The sequence below is a fragment of the Ixodes scapularis genome, unplaced genomic scaffold (genome assembly GCF_016920785.2).
Source record: "Ixodes scapularis isolate PalLabHiFi unplaced genomic scaffold, ASM1692078v2 PGA_scaffold0__279_contigs__length_252992795, whole genome shotgun sequence".
Classification (NCBI taxonomy): domain Eukaryota; kingdom Metazoa; phylum Arthropoda; class Arachnida; order Ixodida; family Ixodidae; genus Ixodes; species Ixodes scapularis.
In genome coordinates this window covers 250931448-250945811 of record NW_024609835.1, presented here as the reverse complement: position 1 = coordinate 250945811, position 14364 = coordinate 250931448, and the positions used below count along the sequence as shown (strand labels likewise).

Genomic DNA, 14364 nt, shown 5'->3' with positions numbered 1-14364 from the left:
TTTCCTCAAATACACATGTTATCTATTCATGTACGTAAGCCGAGCTTAAAACGTAATGCGCCTTTCGGTCTGAAAGCAATAAAACCTAGAATTCCCAAGTACAGTTTTTGTATAACATTTTGCAATTCACTTAGCGATCATTAGGATACACAATTTTCGAAACTTCTAAGAAAAAGAAAAAAGAAACGAGCAAGCTTAGTTAATGGTGTTTGTGGTGCGTTGCACATTTTGAGTTCGCGATCACGTTTCCACCTGGCTGGAGTCCCTGACACGTGGAAATTCTACGTCAATAATCATTGTTTGCTTCAATCTATAATCGTTGCTTTCCCCAGCTTGTGGACAGACCAACGTCAGCGTCAGCAGGATTGTGGGAGGACGCGAGTCAGAACCCGGAGCATGGCCTTGGATGGTGAGTCTTTATTTTACTGCAACCATAAAGTGATTTAATTCACAGATGGGACAAAACGGGAAGATCTTTTAGGCACTTACCTTATTCATTGGGATTTACTGTAAAGATTTTTGATGCGATTTTGTCCAGAGTCTTCTAAAGCCGAAACTTAATTATGCTTTTTGAAATAGGGTTACAAATAATTCCCAATTATATTGGCGCCTTTATTCGCGAGCTCGTTACGTTTTGAACGATATTGATGGCATTGGTTTATTTTTCTATTGCCTAAGCATTTTTGACGCCAAGAAATGAGAAAACCTGGCATAAACAATTGTTTGTTGACCGCTTATATATTCAAGGGACCCTGAAGTTATAAGAAAAAAAATTTCAAGGGGCCTAGATATAACACGGATATAACAAAATCAATTCAAGCGGAGACACTTTCTTGGACAATGTTCATGCTGGCAGACAATCTTAAGGTGGAAAGGTGGAGGTCACGACCCGCTAAAAATCACCCAGTGCTTACACCGTGCTTACCCCTTTTATTGGCTGGAGAAATGGTTGACGTTTGCAATGTTGGATGTACATTTTTTTCTCCGTGCTGTTTTTGTTTGTTCGACATATTTTTATGTCCGAGAAACGGACATCTCGATAGTTATAATTCGTTTCTGAAATATTGAGAGATCTCCTTTTAAGCTTTGGGTGCGAACGATAACAAAAATAGCTGCAGGCGTTTGCCGCGATGACTTCTAAACACCGCTAGCTCCCTTGAGCTCGTCCATTTTTCCAAGTCCGAGTCGTTTCGTGGTCATCGAGATGTTTAAAAGATTCCCTCAACCGACGCAGTTTTCGGTAACAACGCCCCCACTACCAATTTCACGCCTTCAGAAGCGTCGCACGAGTGTTTGTTTTCTTCGCGAAATTCGCGTAAGCCTAGCGTCTCCACGCCAATTATTTTGCTCGACATTTTGGTTCGTCATTCGCCTGTGGATGCTGAATAAAGATAGCGTTTCCCGTAAAAGTAACACGCTGCTCTGTAAATCGTGCAACCGTTGTGATTGCGGACTGAGAAGATACCTAAACAGGCAAGCATTTGCGTGCGATTTAGGCAAAAGTCATAGGGTGCTAACTCGTGTTAATTCCGTTCAGGTACTTTCCCGTGGTTTCATTCCCAGGACGTGTATCTTAAGGTTTGAGCAGCGCATCTGGCTTGCCAAAATGAATATTTTGCGGTCGTGTTTGAATTGTGCGTTATGACGCTCACCCACCCTGCTCGCAGACGCTATGCAAGAAAACAGCAAAAACGGAAACGCGGGAGGAACCACATACTTATTATGTTGATGTTTGGTTTAGTCATTTTCGTCACTTTTTCTCGCACATCGACAGAGGCTCGTTTTGGACCTTAACTTGCCCATGATTATACGCTAGAAATCCGCTTTCCTGGTGGGGTCCTGTGCGCCTTCCAGGCGATGGTCGACAATGGCGGAATAGCGGACGGACGCAGGCGGCGGCTGACGCTGACGCGCCTCTTCTCAATAGCTGAAAAAAATAAAAGGAAAATTTGGGCTCCTTTAATGAACGCGTCTTGCGGGCGCCGCAGATGAGGGTAAGGTGTCTTCTACAGCATCTACGCATCTACGCAAACGCTTCGAAACCACTTCGAGAGGCCCGCAAGATTGAGTCTATCTACGTATCACGCTGCGATTTACTATGGCGGTGAAGCTAGGCTCTGGAAGCTAAGGGTGAAATTGTCTACGAATAAACTTACCTCGTTCCAAAAAGAAAACGGAAAAAAAAACTCTTTCGGGCAATCTGCAGCAGCACTCGCAGACGATAAAGTGACCGTGCTCTCCTAGTTGTATGTGCTGCCGACAAATGGCGCAGCGTGAAGCAGAAGCACTGCATCGACCGGTCACCTCCGTGCCAAAAATGGGGATCCACGAGGCATTTCCATCGCAGTTTTTCAATTGAATTTATTTGTTTACCGAGTACATTATTGCACCTTAAATATCGTACGCGCACTGGCATAGACGCTCCGGTATAGTGAAAACATAATGTTTAAAACCTGAGACTGTGGTGAGAGAAAATAGGAAACTTTGATGTCGGAGAACACATGCTGAGCAGAAGACGTCTCAAACGCAGCTAAACCGTTTATTTTCTTTCGCTCCTTACATAGCCCCGATAGACACTAACAACCCTTCTCCCGGGCAAACAGTTCGGTAACAATGCACCGACTGAACCAGGCGTCTCCGAACTTAACGCCTAAGGGTGCGAATTGGGAATCTGCAAAAATCTCAAGAGTTCGATAGTCAATATATTTACGAATAATAAATAAATATACCTAAATAAATATTTAAATAAAAAAATAGTTTTTACAATGTAGTAAAATAATTTGGAATCCTAATGAATACATATACTTTCTTTTAATTCAATATGTCACTAAAAAAAACATAAAAAAACATTCTGACATAGAAAACGGACTAAGCCTAAATCAAAGCGCGTAGGAACTTTGTCCTATTCGCAGAGGGCGGAAGACGAATCAGAATTAAAATTCTGATAACAACAATATACGATAGTTTTGACGCAGGCGTGTGAGCACGATATACAATAGAGAGCGACTGAGCTCTAACCTACTTAACAGGCATAAAACACGGTACTACAAATTCTGATACTGGTGATACGATTCTACAATAACTATGACGAAAAAACTCACGTTTTAGATGCCGCAGTTTTTATTATTTCTAATAATTTGGCTCGTGTTTTTCGTGCTAGTCGCGAAGCCGTTTTTTTACGCGCGTTTAATTTTGCGTTTGTAGCGGCAGGTCGCGGGCCAGACGTCACACTGGAAGAACCGCAGTCGTCGGCGGGGCGGCGGGAGCGCCTCCGCTGGGACGCGTCTGGCCCGCGGGCCGGGGTTTGGACAGCCCTGGATTGGACTCGGATACATATGAATCAATCACCGAACAACCTCTTAGAGATGTCCATACAGTCATTCTCGATACAGTCATAACCAAGTTCCCTCCCAGACACATTCTTTCTTCAAAATGCTCCGATTTACTAGTTTAAACAGAATAAGCATTAAGACCCTTCGTTCACATTGCCCGGGGTGAATGGTTTCAATCTGTCTAAAAGTATCCTCGGTGTAATGCGAATGTGTCTCGGGTTTTAAGCATCACGACTGACGATCAACAGTTCGGCCTCACACTCGCTGTATTTTCCTTATTAGTGGAGCATTGGCGAAGATCGTCCGCTAGGCTCGGCACCGGCGCTCGCACTAGACTCTTCCGACATCTGTTGGCTAAAGATACAACTAGACTTGAACGGCCATTTTAGCATTTGTGAATGCTGTCGTAAATTGCCCGGCACCGGTTTTTTTTTTTTTTTTTTTTTTTGATTGAGAAAAGTTAATGCGCTTGTATTTTTATTTTGAACTTCCACCGTCAAGCCGCGTCTCTCTAGTAAGTCGCAGCGAGATAAATTAAGAACAAAATGTTTGCGGACCGTCTCAGCTGGGCTCGAGGGTTAGTGTACATGCTGTAAGAGAAGACCATGCCGTACGCTGCCCCGCGTCTGTTAGCACGACTAGCAGGCGCTGTGAAAGGGTAGACTAGACGCATCGGACGTCGCGACAGGGAGACAGGCTTGCGAACTCGTTCGACCGAGCAGCCATGCCAACCCAGTAGTAATAGGTGTGGCCTAGAGCGGGTCGTTGCCTCCCCTTAAATTGCGTATTACGGCATAAGTACTGACGATAATAAACCCTGGAGAAGGGAAGCAAAGGGGACAAAGGACGAACACAATTCTCAAAAAGACAGCTAGGTGACTGGTGCTTGACCAGAAAAATACGACCGGTCCTGGTATCGAACCAGGGACCTCTCCACTAACAGTGGAGCGCTCTACCAACTGATTTCACCAGGAGTTAGACATCTGCAGAACAGACGGATTTCATTAGCTGCCATCAATCTAACACCAACAAGGGTGAACGGCCTGTATTTAAAGTTTATGATGATAATGCATTTAATGCAAAGGTGCATGCGAGCTGGACAAGAATGACGATAATACATTCTGGAGAAGGGGAACAAGGAAAACAAAGGACCAACACAAATCTCCAAAGACAGCTAGGTGACTGGTGCTTGACCAGGAAAATACGCCTGGTCCTGGTATTGAACCAGGGACCTCCCCATTTTCAGTGGAGCGCTTTACAAACTGACCTAACCAGGAGTTAGAAGTCAGTAAAGCAAGTTGGTTTTATTGGCTCCACTGGGAGCCGATAAGCTTTTCTTCAGGGTTCATTATCGCCATTCTTGCCCACCTCGCTTGCACCTTTGCATTATTTGCGTGATCAAAATAAATATTGCTCCAAACAATTTTTTGGGGGGAAAAGAATTATGTTTAGAATACCTGTTCTATCTCTTTGTTGCATTAAAACCGGTTTGTTCTTGCACTAGACATAGCGCCTGTCCTGTCGTCTTTGTGTCTTTATTGTCCTCGCTTTTTCCCACTTTTAATATTTTGTATGTTGTGTCAAAGTTATGCATTTAGTTTTTTTTTTTCTTTTTCAATTATTTTAAGTCGCTGAAATTTCAGTGCTCCCAGTCCATCCATTCCCGGCTGACGGTCTTTCACTTCTTCTTTCACAGGCTGCGATTTACATCAACAGTGGTGGCGTGAACAGCGCCGCCTGCGGGGGTGCCCTGGTCACACCGAGGCACGTGGTGACGGCCGCTCACTGCGTCGTTGTCGGACACCGAGCCACAAAGTGAGCCACTTTTCATCTTCCAAGAGTTTTCAGGAAAGCATGATCACTGATGATTTTGAAAACCTGGGATCGACGAATATCTCGAAAAGAAACAAAGCGATATATTTCAGTGCGTTTGTCCCCTGAGTGTGTTCTAGAGCCTCAGTATTTTATAATTGCAAATAATAACCTGCTATCTTTTCTTCTAAGAATAATGCAAGCTTCGGAATAATGTTCTCAATATATGTAAACAAAAATGGTTCTAATGTTCTTGTACAGTCGTCGAGGGAGTTAATAGCTCCACGCGAGCGCGCGTTTTTTTTCCGAGGGGCGCTTGACTGGTGGCTTGCGATAGAACTAGGCATGACGTCAGGGCGAGTCCATGCGGAGTGGACGGGGGAAGCCGTCTCAATTCAAGGGAACCGTTGTTATCATCCGCACGCCCGCACCGCCTGTGTGTAGTTCGAATAAAAAGGAGAGATGATTCTACACAAGTCAAGATCGTCGAGCACGAAGGAGATGGCTGTTTGGAAAGAGAGAAGGAAACACGTCGTATTTTCTAACTTCTGCAACATCATCTACCATTTTCATTCGAACTACGCTCACCCTTAGGCAGATGATAGCAACGGTTCCCTTGAATTGAGCGGCTTCCCTCGTCAACTCCGCATGGACTCGCCCTGACGTCATCTCTAGTTTTATTGCAAGTCACCAGTCGACCGCCCTTCGGAAATAAACGCGCGCTCGCGTGGAGCTATTGGGGAGTTGTCGTAGATCGTTTTTGCCGTCCCGCAACGCTCTCCGCAACCCGCTACGATACCCGGAACTCTACAGTCAAGGCCATGGGCGCGCAGGCGCAGTAGTGGCTTCTTCGTTGCGGAGGGCTTAGCGGAGGAGGAGACGCGATCTACGAAAACTCCCTATTAACTCCCGCGGCAACTGTACTTAACATCTTGCAGTATTACGTGAATAACGTTCACAATGATTACGTAGGTTTCAGAAGGAAAATACCTGTTTACATAAACAGAGGTTTTACAGGTATTACGTTTCGCATGGTTTATAGGTAACCGCGCAAAACATAACTCACACACTCGCAACATACGCACACTGTCAAAAGGGACCTCTCACGTCGCGCTGAAGAAGACCATTACTTGGTCTTCTGTCGGACTGTAATGCAGGACAAATTTAGACGCAAGAAGTTTTTTTTCTTTCTTTGTTGCTATAAAGCCGATAAAAGGGTACCTTGCAAGCAACAATTGGAAATAAATATGGCGTTTAGGCAATAAAATTTGTGCGCAAAATATAGTGCCATAACGCGAAGGAGCAGAATCACTGCTCATTCGTGGTTTCTAACCGCATACAGAAGCAATTTATCTCAAATCAAATCGGGTCAAATCAAATGTTTATTTTCCAGAAACCTGCAGGGATCCCCACACAGAAAGCTGTTAAAAAACAACTTGACTGTGCCTGGGATCCCGTTACATTGGCAGCAGCTTTGGCACTCAAAAAGACACTCGTAGCTTTATGCCAGATAGTAAGCCATACCAATGACTGACCCTACGTTAAAACTTATGAGTCCAAATAAGGCCTCAATGAAATATAAAAGGGAAGTTCGAAAAATGTCAATGGCTTAACGCCCAAGTGGAACGTCACTAAACAAAGGGTCATTATTAAATGACAGAATTACTCGTTGCAGGTCGCGTTTGGGGTGTGCACGGTCATTGTATTGACCAACTCACTGTGTACAAACAAGCCCCAGTTTGCCAATACCGGCATTGCTAGTGCGCAGAAACCAGATTCGCCTGAGGCGTAGCATCTGCGCATGCGCAGTTCCGACAGCAGCGCCACCGCAGTGGCATGACGTCAGACTTTAGTTGGTATATACTATTCAGCGACTCACTTTGCTCTTCACTACTCGGAAACAAACGCGGAAATAAATGTTCCCACACAGCGTAGTACATCACATTTGCCGGGTGACGTAGTGTGCTGAACAACGTCGCGTGAATAAAGGTGCGAACGTATTTCATAAAACAATTTGCAACAGATATTTGACGGACCGCTTGTGAGAAAATTTAGTATAAAACAACGCGACTCGTATTTTCCCAGTAGCACGAACACATTGGCACGGCAAAAACCTGCTGCGTCTTTTGCGTCTTTATTTCAACTCCAATTTGTTTTCACTGAGTATATTTTCACGCGAATCTCATACAATTAAGTTGTTAATATTTGGTTTCAATTATTCTATTTCGGGACTCTTCAAGGTGTTCAAAAATACAAGAATGGATAGTTGGGCAAGTTGGTGTACGTTCATGATGAAAAACAGCGCGAAAAACACAAGGACACAGAGGAGAGCATTACACGAAGGACAAGGCGCTGCCCGACGTTGGGGCTAACAACTTGTTTTTAAAAACACATTGCCACAGGGTCTTCTCTTGCTCTCTCTGTTCAGTCGTTTTTTTTATTCTTTTTTTTTCCCTGTGGTGAAGCTTTTTTGTTTCGTTTCTTTGAAGTTTGCAACAGGGTTTGAAGTTGGGCTAGTTGGTTCATAATGCATACTTGGAAACAGCGTTATAAAACAAGGGACAAGAACGAGAAGTGAGTGAACACAACGCTGCTTAAGAACATAAAAGAGCCCAATGTAAGAGAAATGAACTACAACAAGGCGTGAAATTGGACTAGTTGTGTTTGTTCACTTCTCGTTCTTGTCCCTCGTCTTTCACGCTGCTTCCAAGGTTCCTTTGAAGTTTAAGGTCAAAAAACGTCATCTTACTGTGAACCTCAGGGAGTCTGAGATGGCTTTTTTGGACTTTGGATAACTTCTACTTCGACGAAACGAGAAATTAAAAACAACCCCATAGAAAAAAAAGAAAAAAGACAGAAGATCCCAAGGTGAAAGAAAAAGTAAACCCAATGCCCGCGTGTTTTTCAAAATAAGAAAGTAGATAGTAAAAGTAAATTGGGGTGTGTATGTTTATAGAGCCTGAAATTAATCTGCCTCGACGGGTGACTTATCTCTCGGCTATAGATGAGCAATTTAGCCAGTGCGGTGCAACCGCTAGCCTGGGGTCTTTAACGTCCACCACGCAGTAGTGATACACGACCGAACGCCGGTACGATGCTCATCCAGATTGAAACGGGCATGGCTGGGGTTTGAGCCCAGGATTCCTGGGTTCTGCAGCACGAACTTTCGCTCCACATGGTCCGAGTTGGTATGCGCTAGCCCACTCGGCCACCAATCCCCCCAAAATTGATAGTCAGCACCTTGTCCTGCCTGTAACTCTGTCCCCTGCGCCCTTATGCTTTTCGTGCTGTTTTTTTATCATGAACCTATTAAAACAGTATAAACGCTGCTAGGACAATGTGGAATATATAAATTTTTATTAAACTGTTTATTATTTCCAGTATATTTCAAAACCGACAGTATTTATTAAGAAACCTTATCGACATACATCTAAGTATATTTTAAAGAAAGGATGTTAATATCTAACAGAGTGCACAGTTTGTTTTTTGTTCCGCGTATACTTCATTTTAGATACATATATCGACTAACGACTAAATTCAGATGAAAGAGCTGTTGAGCTAGGTATTTCTTCAGTCTTCTTTTTAAACTGACGATCTTTCAATTGTGAATCAAAACATGACAAATTTTGCTAACTTGGTGGCATTTCTCTATGTAGGTTTAGAGGATGACGTCTAAAAACACAAAACTATACTTTGTTTGATTTACAACGAGCCGGAGAGGACGTTAGGAACCGCCAAACCCGATCCAGTAGCGAGCTTCGAGAGGGTTTCCTTGAGGCGCAGTGCACGTGGTCAAGTGACACGTTGACTGGATTGGCTGGGACGATTCGTAGCGTCCAATGCGGTCCATCGTAAGGTAAAGCTGAGTATAGCCCTAACGACTAGTCGGGTATACTGGGCCCGAGGAGATGACAACACCCTCGCCACAGCAGCTGCAGATGAGTGGTCGTTAGAGCAGGCGCCTCTCTTTTTACGCAGCCTGCCCCCGTCGGTGTTCACGATCCGTCTGGGAGACCACAACCTGGTTCGGAGCGACGACAACGTGTCCCCGGTCGATATTCCCGTGGTCAAGGTGGAGCGCCACGCGGACTTCGTGCCCCGGACCTTCAAGAACGACGTGGCCGTGCTCACGATGGAGAGGCCGGCTACGTTCAACAAGTTCGTCCGACCCGTATGCTTACCCTACGGGAGCGACTTTGCCTCCAGAGACCTGAACGGGTACCATGCATTCGTCACCGGATGGGGCACAACAGCATTCAGTGAGTGCTTCGTACAAGTTTCCGAAAATTATAAACCAACTAGCCGAACGACATGTATCGTTAAAGTACTTTATTAGCTTATGAAACCTTAGGGTATTATATAATGTCTTTTGGAGTAAAAGCTTGGTGTGCGGGGCAAGTTGGTACTGGACATTCATATTAAAAACAGCGATAGCAAAGTTGGAAGCATTCAATAAATTTTAGTTGCCAGTTAGCGCTTGACCTGTGTGCTTCTTCGTGTTTTCGTCCCGTCTTTTTTGCGCTATTTTTAATCTGAATGTCTTTTGGAGAAATGGCCGATTTCACGAAGAGTAAATAGAAACAAAAATGAAACTGAAAACATTCATCCTAAGCCAGTATTTATCTTTCTCTTTTTTTTTAAGCGCCCATACGGATGCATTTTGAAACCCACTTTGTGAGCTATGAAAATACAAATATGTGTTGGCTGTACCAACATTCTTGGGATAGATTTTACTCAAGCGGTGGCTCAACGTTTATTCCACACGTACTTTCTTAATAGGAGAGAAAACACGGGAGCACGCGTCGTCGGGTCCCATCAAAGCGCACTAACAACCCGGCGCTACCCTGCAGCGCCTCCGCAAAGCTGCAGCTGCAGTTGCGCCCCTGGTCATTAGATGGCCCTGATAGTAAATGATGCAACGCGCTCCAGTGTCTCCAAAAACTGTGATTAAGTTTGCAGCTCTATCTGTGCAAGTATTAAGCGAGCATGGGGTGTAGGAGGTTTTTCCTTTGAAAGATTGCTTTGTGTGGTCGTAATATTGTAGTACAGCGGAGAATTCGGCTCGTTGGTATTACATAGCTCGTATTTGGTTGTATGATGTTCTTAAATATGATTCAGTTTTATACCCAACGCGTTGCATTATATCGGTGCATCTCAGAGAATTAAATGCGTAGTGCATAGATCTTAAAGGGATATATTAGCGGTAGATATTCAACCTTCTTTAGTAGTTCGGATTTTAAGCATTTTGATATCAACAAAATGCATAGCCAAGCGTCTGAAATACAGTACACGGGACATAGCTGACAGCTCGCCGCACTCACTGTGGGGGCTCAATAGGCAACACAGTGTGTAAAAGAAAGAAGAATCAGCGTAGATATATATAGGATGTTGCAATTGAAAAGACCGGGAGTGAAATATAAACTGAGTCCCACAAGTGTTGTTTTCAACTTACTTCGGGAAAAAAACAATCGTGTAGCGACCCATAATTTAATTAACGAAAGTTTCAGAGAGTTCTAACAAAGGCACATTCGTGAGAGTGTAGGTGTTTTGTTTAACTGATCCGTTCACACGATCACTCGTACAATGAATGTAATATGACACGCGAATTTCTTATTTCTCGATGTCTGAGCGAGTACCTCTTGCAATATTGTACGAAACATCAAAGACTGTGTTCAGCTATTGTTTCGACAGAACGCGCGCTACATAAGCGTTTTTTCCATGTTCTTTTCTCTTTTTCCAGATGGCGAATCGAGCGATGTTTTGAAGGAGGCCCAGATCAAGATCTGGGATGAACCAGAGTGCAAGACTGCCTTCCAGAAAGAAGTGCCGATCTCCGATGTCTACCTCTGCGCAGGAGATGGAAATGGCAGGCAGGACTCCTGCCAGGTACGTTTTGTGGCTTTCTGTTCTCAGAATTAGGCATCGGGACTCGCAACTCTGCGATGTGATGCCGTACCAGGAACGCTGGTTTATACTCGCGATGCTTGCCACGATCACCAAGTGCGAGTCAAACGCCAGTCACGTTTATGGCAGTAAGAGTGTTGATTCTAAGCACAGCGGCGCTATGAGTCAATGACCGGCGTGGAAGCAGAATCATCCGCCGATGTTCGAAGCTCCCGCCGGTCGTTCCTCGCTCCCGCATGATGGCCCGAACCCTTCGCGCGAGGAGCTCAGAGAAAAGAACCGGTTTCCCCCGGCTGCCGCTGGTTTCCTTGGGTTGCTCGGTCAAAATATCTTATATGTGCGAGGCTGTTTTCTTCCACTGTTCGGGGTTCGAGGATGTCCACCCGTAGGGAGAGAGGGAGGGAAGTTTCATCGGTGAACTTCACTGTGTTCTCGCTGGCGTCCCCACGTTGCCGTTATGGAAAATGAACGCAAAATGTTCGGAAATGAGCCCCCGCAGTTTCCAGTTCTCTTGAAGTTCTCGTGTCGTTGCTCAAGCAGTTGTATGCATCACTCAGTCATGTTAAGCTCGCTTGGGGTGACGCTTCCTTGCTATAACTCGAAACAGATAGATTGGGCTGTAGCAAGCACAGTTGACGACGAAACTGGCACTTCTCAAGGAGAGCGAAACTGTACAAATCTTATATTTACAACAAAACGAATCATGTCTATCACCGGCCGAACATATCCGTGTTCTTGAGACAAACTGAAAGCATCTTGTCTTATATTTTACGAGGCGAAAATGGTATTTGCACTGCCTTTGAATAAGGGTAGAACATTTTCCTCTCGCGTTGAAATGAGATATATCAAGTTTGACGCACTTTATAGGAAATCCAGCAAATTGGAACAAATTCTGCGTGGACGCCGTTTTTAGTTCTAATATGTTTCAGACAACTTATCAAGACAAGTCCTTCGAATATCCGGCAATGTTGTTTTTAATAAAAATACCGGCTAATCAAGGCTGGAAACAAGCTAACCTTATGGCGACTTAATTTTTACGTGTTCAGAGAATGTCTAAGTGGTACTTAGGTGTAAAATTCAATGGGCCCACGTTCGCATCCTTGGACTAGTACGATTATTGCAGCCGCTGTCAAGCATCTCAATCGTCAACATAAATGTCTACCTTCCCTCTCCGTTGCCGTGCCACTTCGAGTAAGCTGACCCATATACACTGAGCAATCGTGAATATATCGTGATTTTGGACACCTAGATTTGCTAAGGCTAGCAAGTGATCGCACGTGCATGCCATAATTCGAAACTGACTCATAGCGCCAGTGTACATGGGATGGTCTGGAGGCACTCGATAGTTCTTCAATCGTGTATGTACCCATAACAACTGGACGTCGCAACTAGGCACGCATTGTCATTATAGGATTTCCAAAGTTTCGCAAAACGAGACGCTAATCTTTACCCTTCTTCAGGGCGACTCCGGCGGCCCCTTGGTCCTGCCTGACAACGGACGCTTCTTCCTCGTGGGCGTTGTGTCGTTCGGCAAGCGCTGTGCAACACCGGGGTACCCAGGCGTGTACACTCGAATCACAAAGTTCCTGCCCTGGCTCTCCGAGCGCCTGCAGTGAGCCCGGTGCCTCAAGGACGGGGCACCCCAAAGGCCAGCGTTGAATGACCTCTCCTTTGAACAATGGACTGATTCCTTGAGCATCACAGCTCGCATCTAGGAGAGAAAGGACTTCGAGCGTGTAGGAGTCAGCAACCAGGACTATGCGACATTACTGCGCCACTTGATAGCGCTGCTGCTTTTAGTAGGGAAGCGTATCCATGGCTACCAACAACATCGAGTGAAAGCATTCTTGGTTGAAAGTTTATTTCATCTTTCATCTTCTGAACATGTTCCAATGAACTGCGCGCTAAGTGGCGGGCAGACGCTGCGCGGATGCAGCCATATACAACGTGTATGTTGAGGCAGGCTTCGGAGAACCAAGACCAAGGCACGCTGTAGGGAGTCTTTTGAATGTGTATATGACACTGTTGGATACTGGCTTGTACTCGTCAGGTGTTTCGCCGGTCTGAAGCTCTGGTGCCAAACGACGCGTGTGTAATATTCTAAGCCCAAAACCTTGTAACGTGTTTTTTTTTTTTTGTTGCTTGATTATAAATATTGGGCTTGTGGAACGTTGAGAACTGACATTGTTGCGGCAGAAAGTATTAACTGTGTTTGTTTTGACAGGAGTTTTGTTTCTGTAATTACTGAGCGCGCGAAACAAAAGCTATTGTAGAATGAATGTTGACATTCAATGGTAGTTGTGATATCATCATTATTCTGAGTTAAATTATATTCTGGGGTAGAAAAACCGTCGTAGGTTTACTCTTCAATGTTGGCGAATATTGTTTTAATTTAAAGCTTTCAGTGTGTGTTTTTGTTTACATGTCTAGTTTTGTACTCCGGTAACTGTGAAGCTTGAAAGAAACGGCGAAGCACTTATACAGCGGTATTACTAAGTTATATTCATTCAGTGATTCGATAAATACTCAAGCTCCTGACTACTTGTATTATGATGTATTTTGTTCTAAGAGCGGCTAGTATTGTGATCAGAAGTGTTCCTTTTATTGGAAGGCATGCAGTGCTCGTAAAGGTTTCGTATATACGAGTGCTGCATTAGGTTGATATAAAACACTTACACGATTGCAGCTACAGGATAAGAACGCCGGCTTTATTTTGCCCCCAATGCAATAGAATAAGATACGGCTATTTTCTGTTCGTTCTTGACTCTCGCTAAAAAACGGGCTGGCTGTAAAAAGAAGTGGGAATTCCTGATGACGTCATGTGTAGCAGACGTTGAGGCGATTTGAACTGATCCGATCGTGCTCGCAAATTGTGCAAACAATAAATTCATGGAAAACCAGTCTCCGTTCGATTGTTTTCTTTCACATCGCTCTCGCCACTCTTTTAATAGTTTTTTATGCGGGCTGTGACACCGACTTTGCAATTTAACTTTGATGAGTTTTCTATTTGGTTCTTTAACCGAAATCACTTTGTAACAATTCGAGCTCAAGTGACCAATTTAGCCCGATGTCACCGCCATTTATGTATTTCAATCCCTGCTCTCACTGGTAACGGCAAAAGTGCGACGGTGATTTTCATAAACTTGTTCTCCACAAACCAAAGCCGATACCACTCGCCTCTTTAAACTTGATGACCCGTGAATAATCACGTTTTGTCGGCCGTTTAAAGTTAGGAGACACATTGACGTCTGTTGTTTTCGTCTTTACTCAAAAAAAAAAAAACCACAACGACCCTTTGTCATTGCATGGTCCACAG

General features: G+C 44.4%; 1 protein-coding gene across 2 annotated transcripts in view; it reads left to right on the top strand.

Moving 5' to 3' along the window:
• The window catches only part of LOC120839956 (proclotting enzyme), a 30172-nt gene extending 16224 nt beyond the window's left edge, over positions 1-13948 (top strand). For both annotated transcript variants that reach the window (XM_040210361.3, XM_040210360.3), the window contains exons 4-8: positions 333-409; positions 5029-5147; positions 9123-9403; positions 10885-11030; positions 12509-13948. In XM_040210361.3, the coding sequence (XP_040066295.1) occupies positions 333-409; positions 5029-5147; positions 9123-9403; positions 10885-11030; positions 12509-12664 (779 nt within the window). In that variant the 3' untranslated portion in view covers positions 12665-13948. The remainder of the gene's footprint in view (positions 1-332; positions 410-5028; positions 5148-9122; positions 9404-10884; positions 11031-12508) is intronic.
• The last annotated feature ends 416 nt before the right edge of the window (positions 13949-14364 follow it).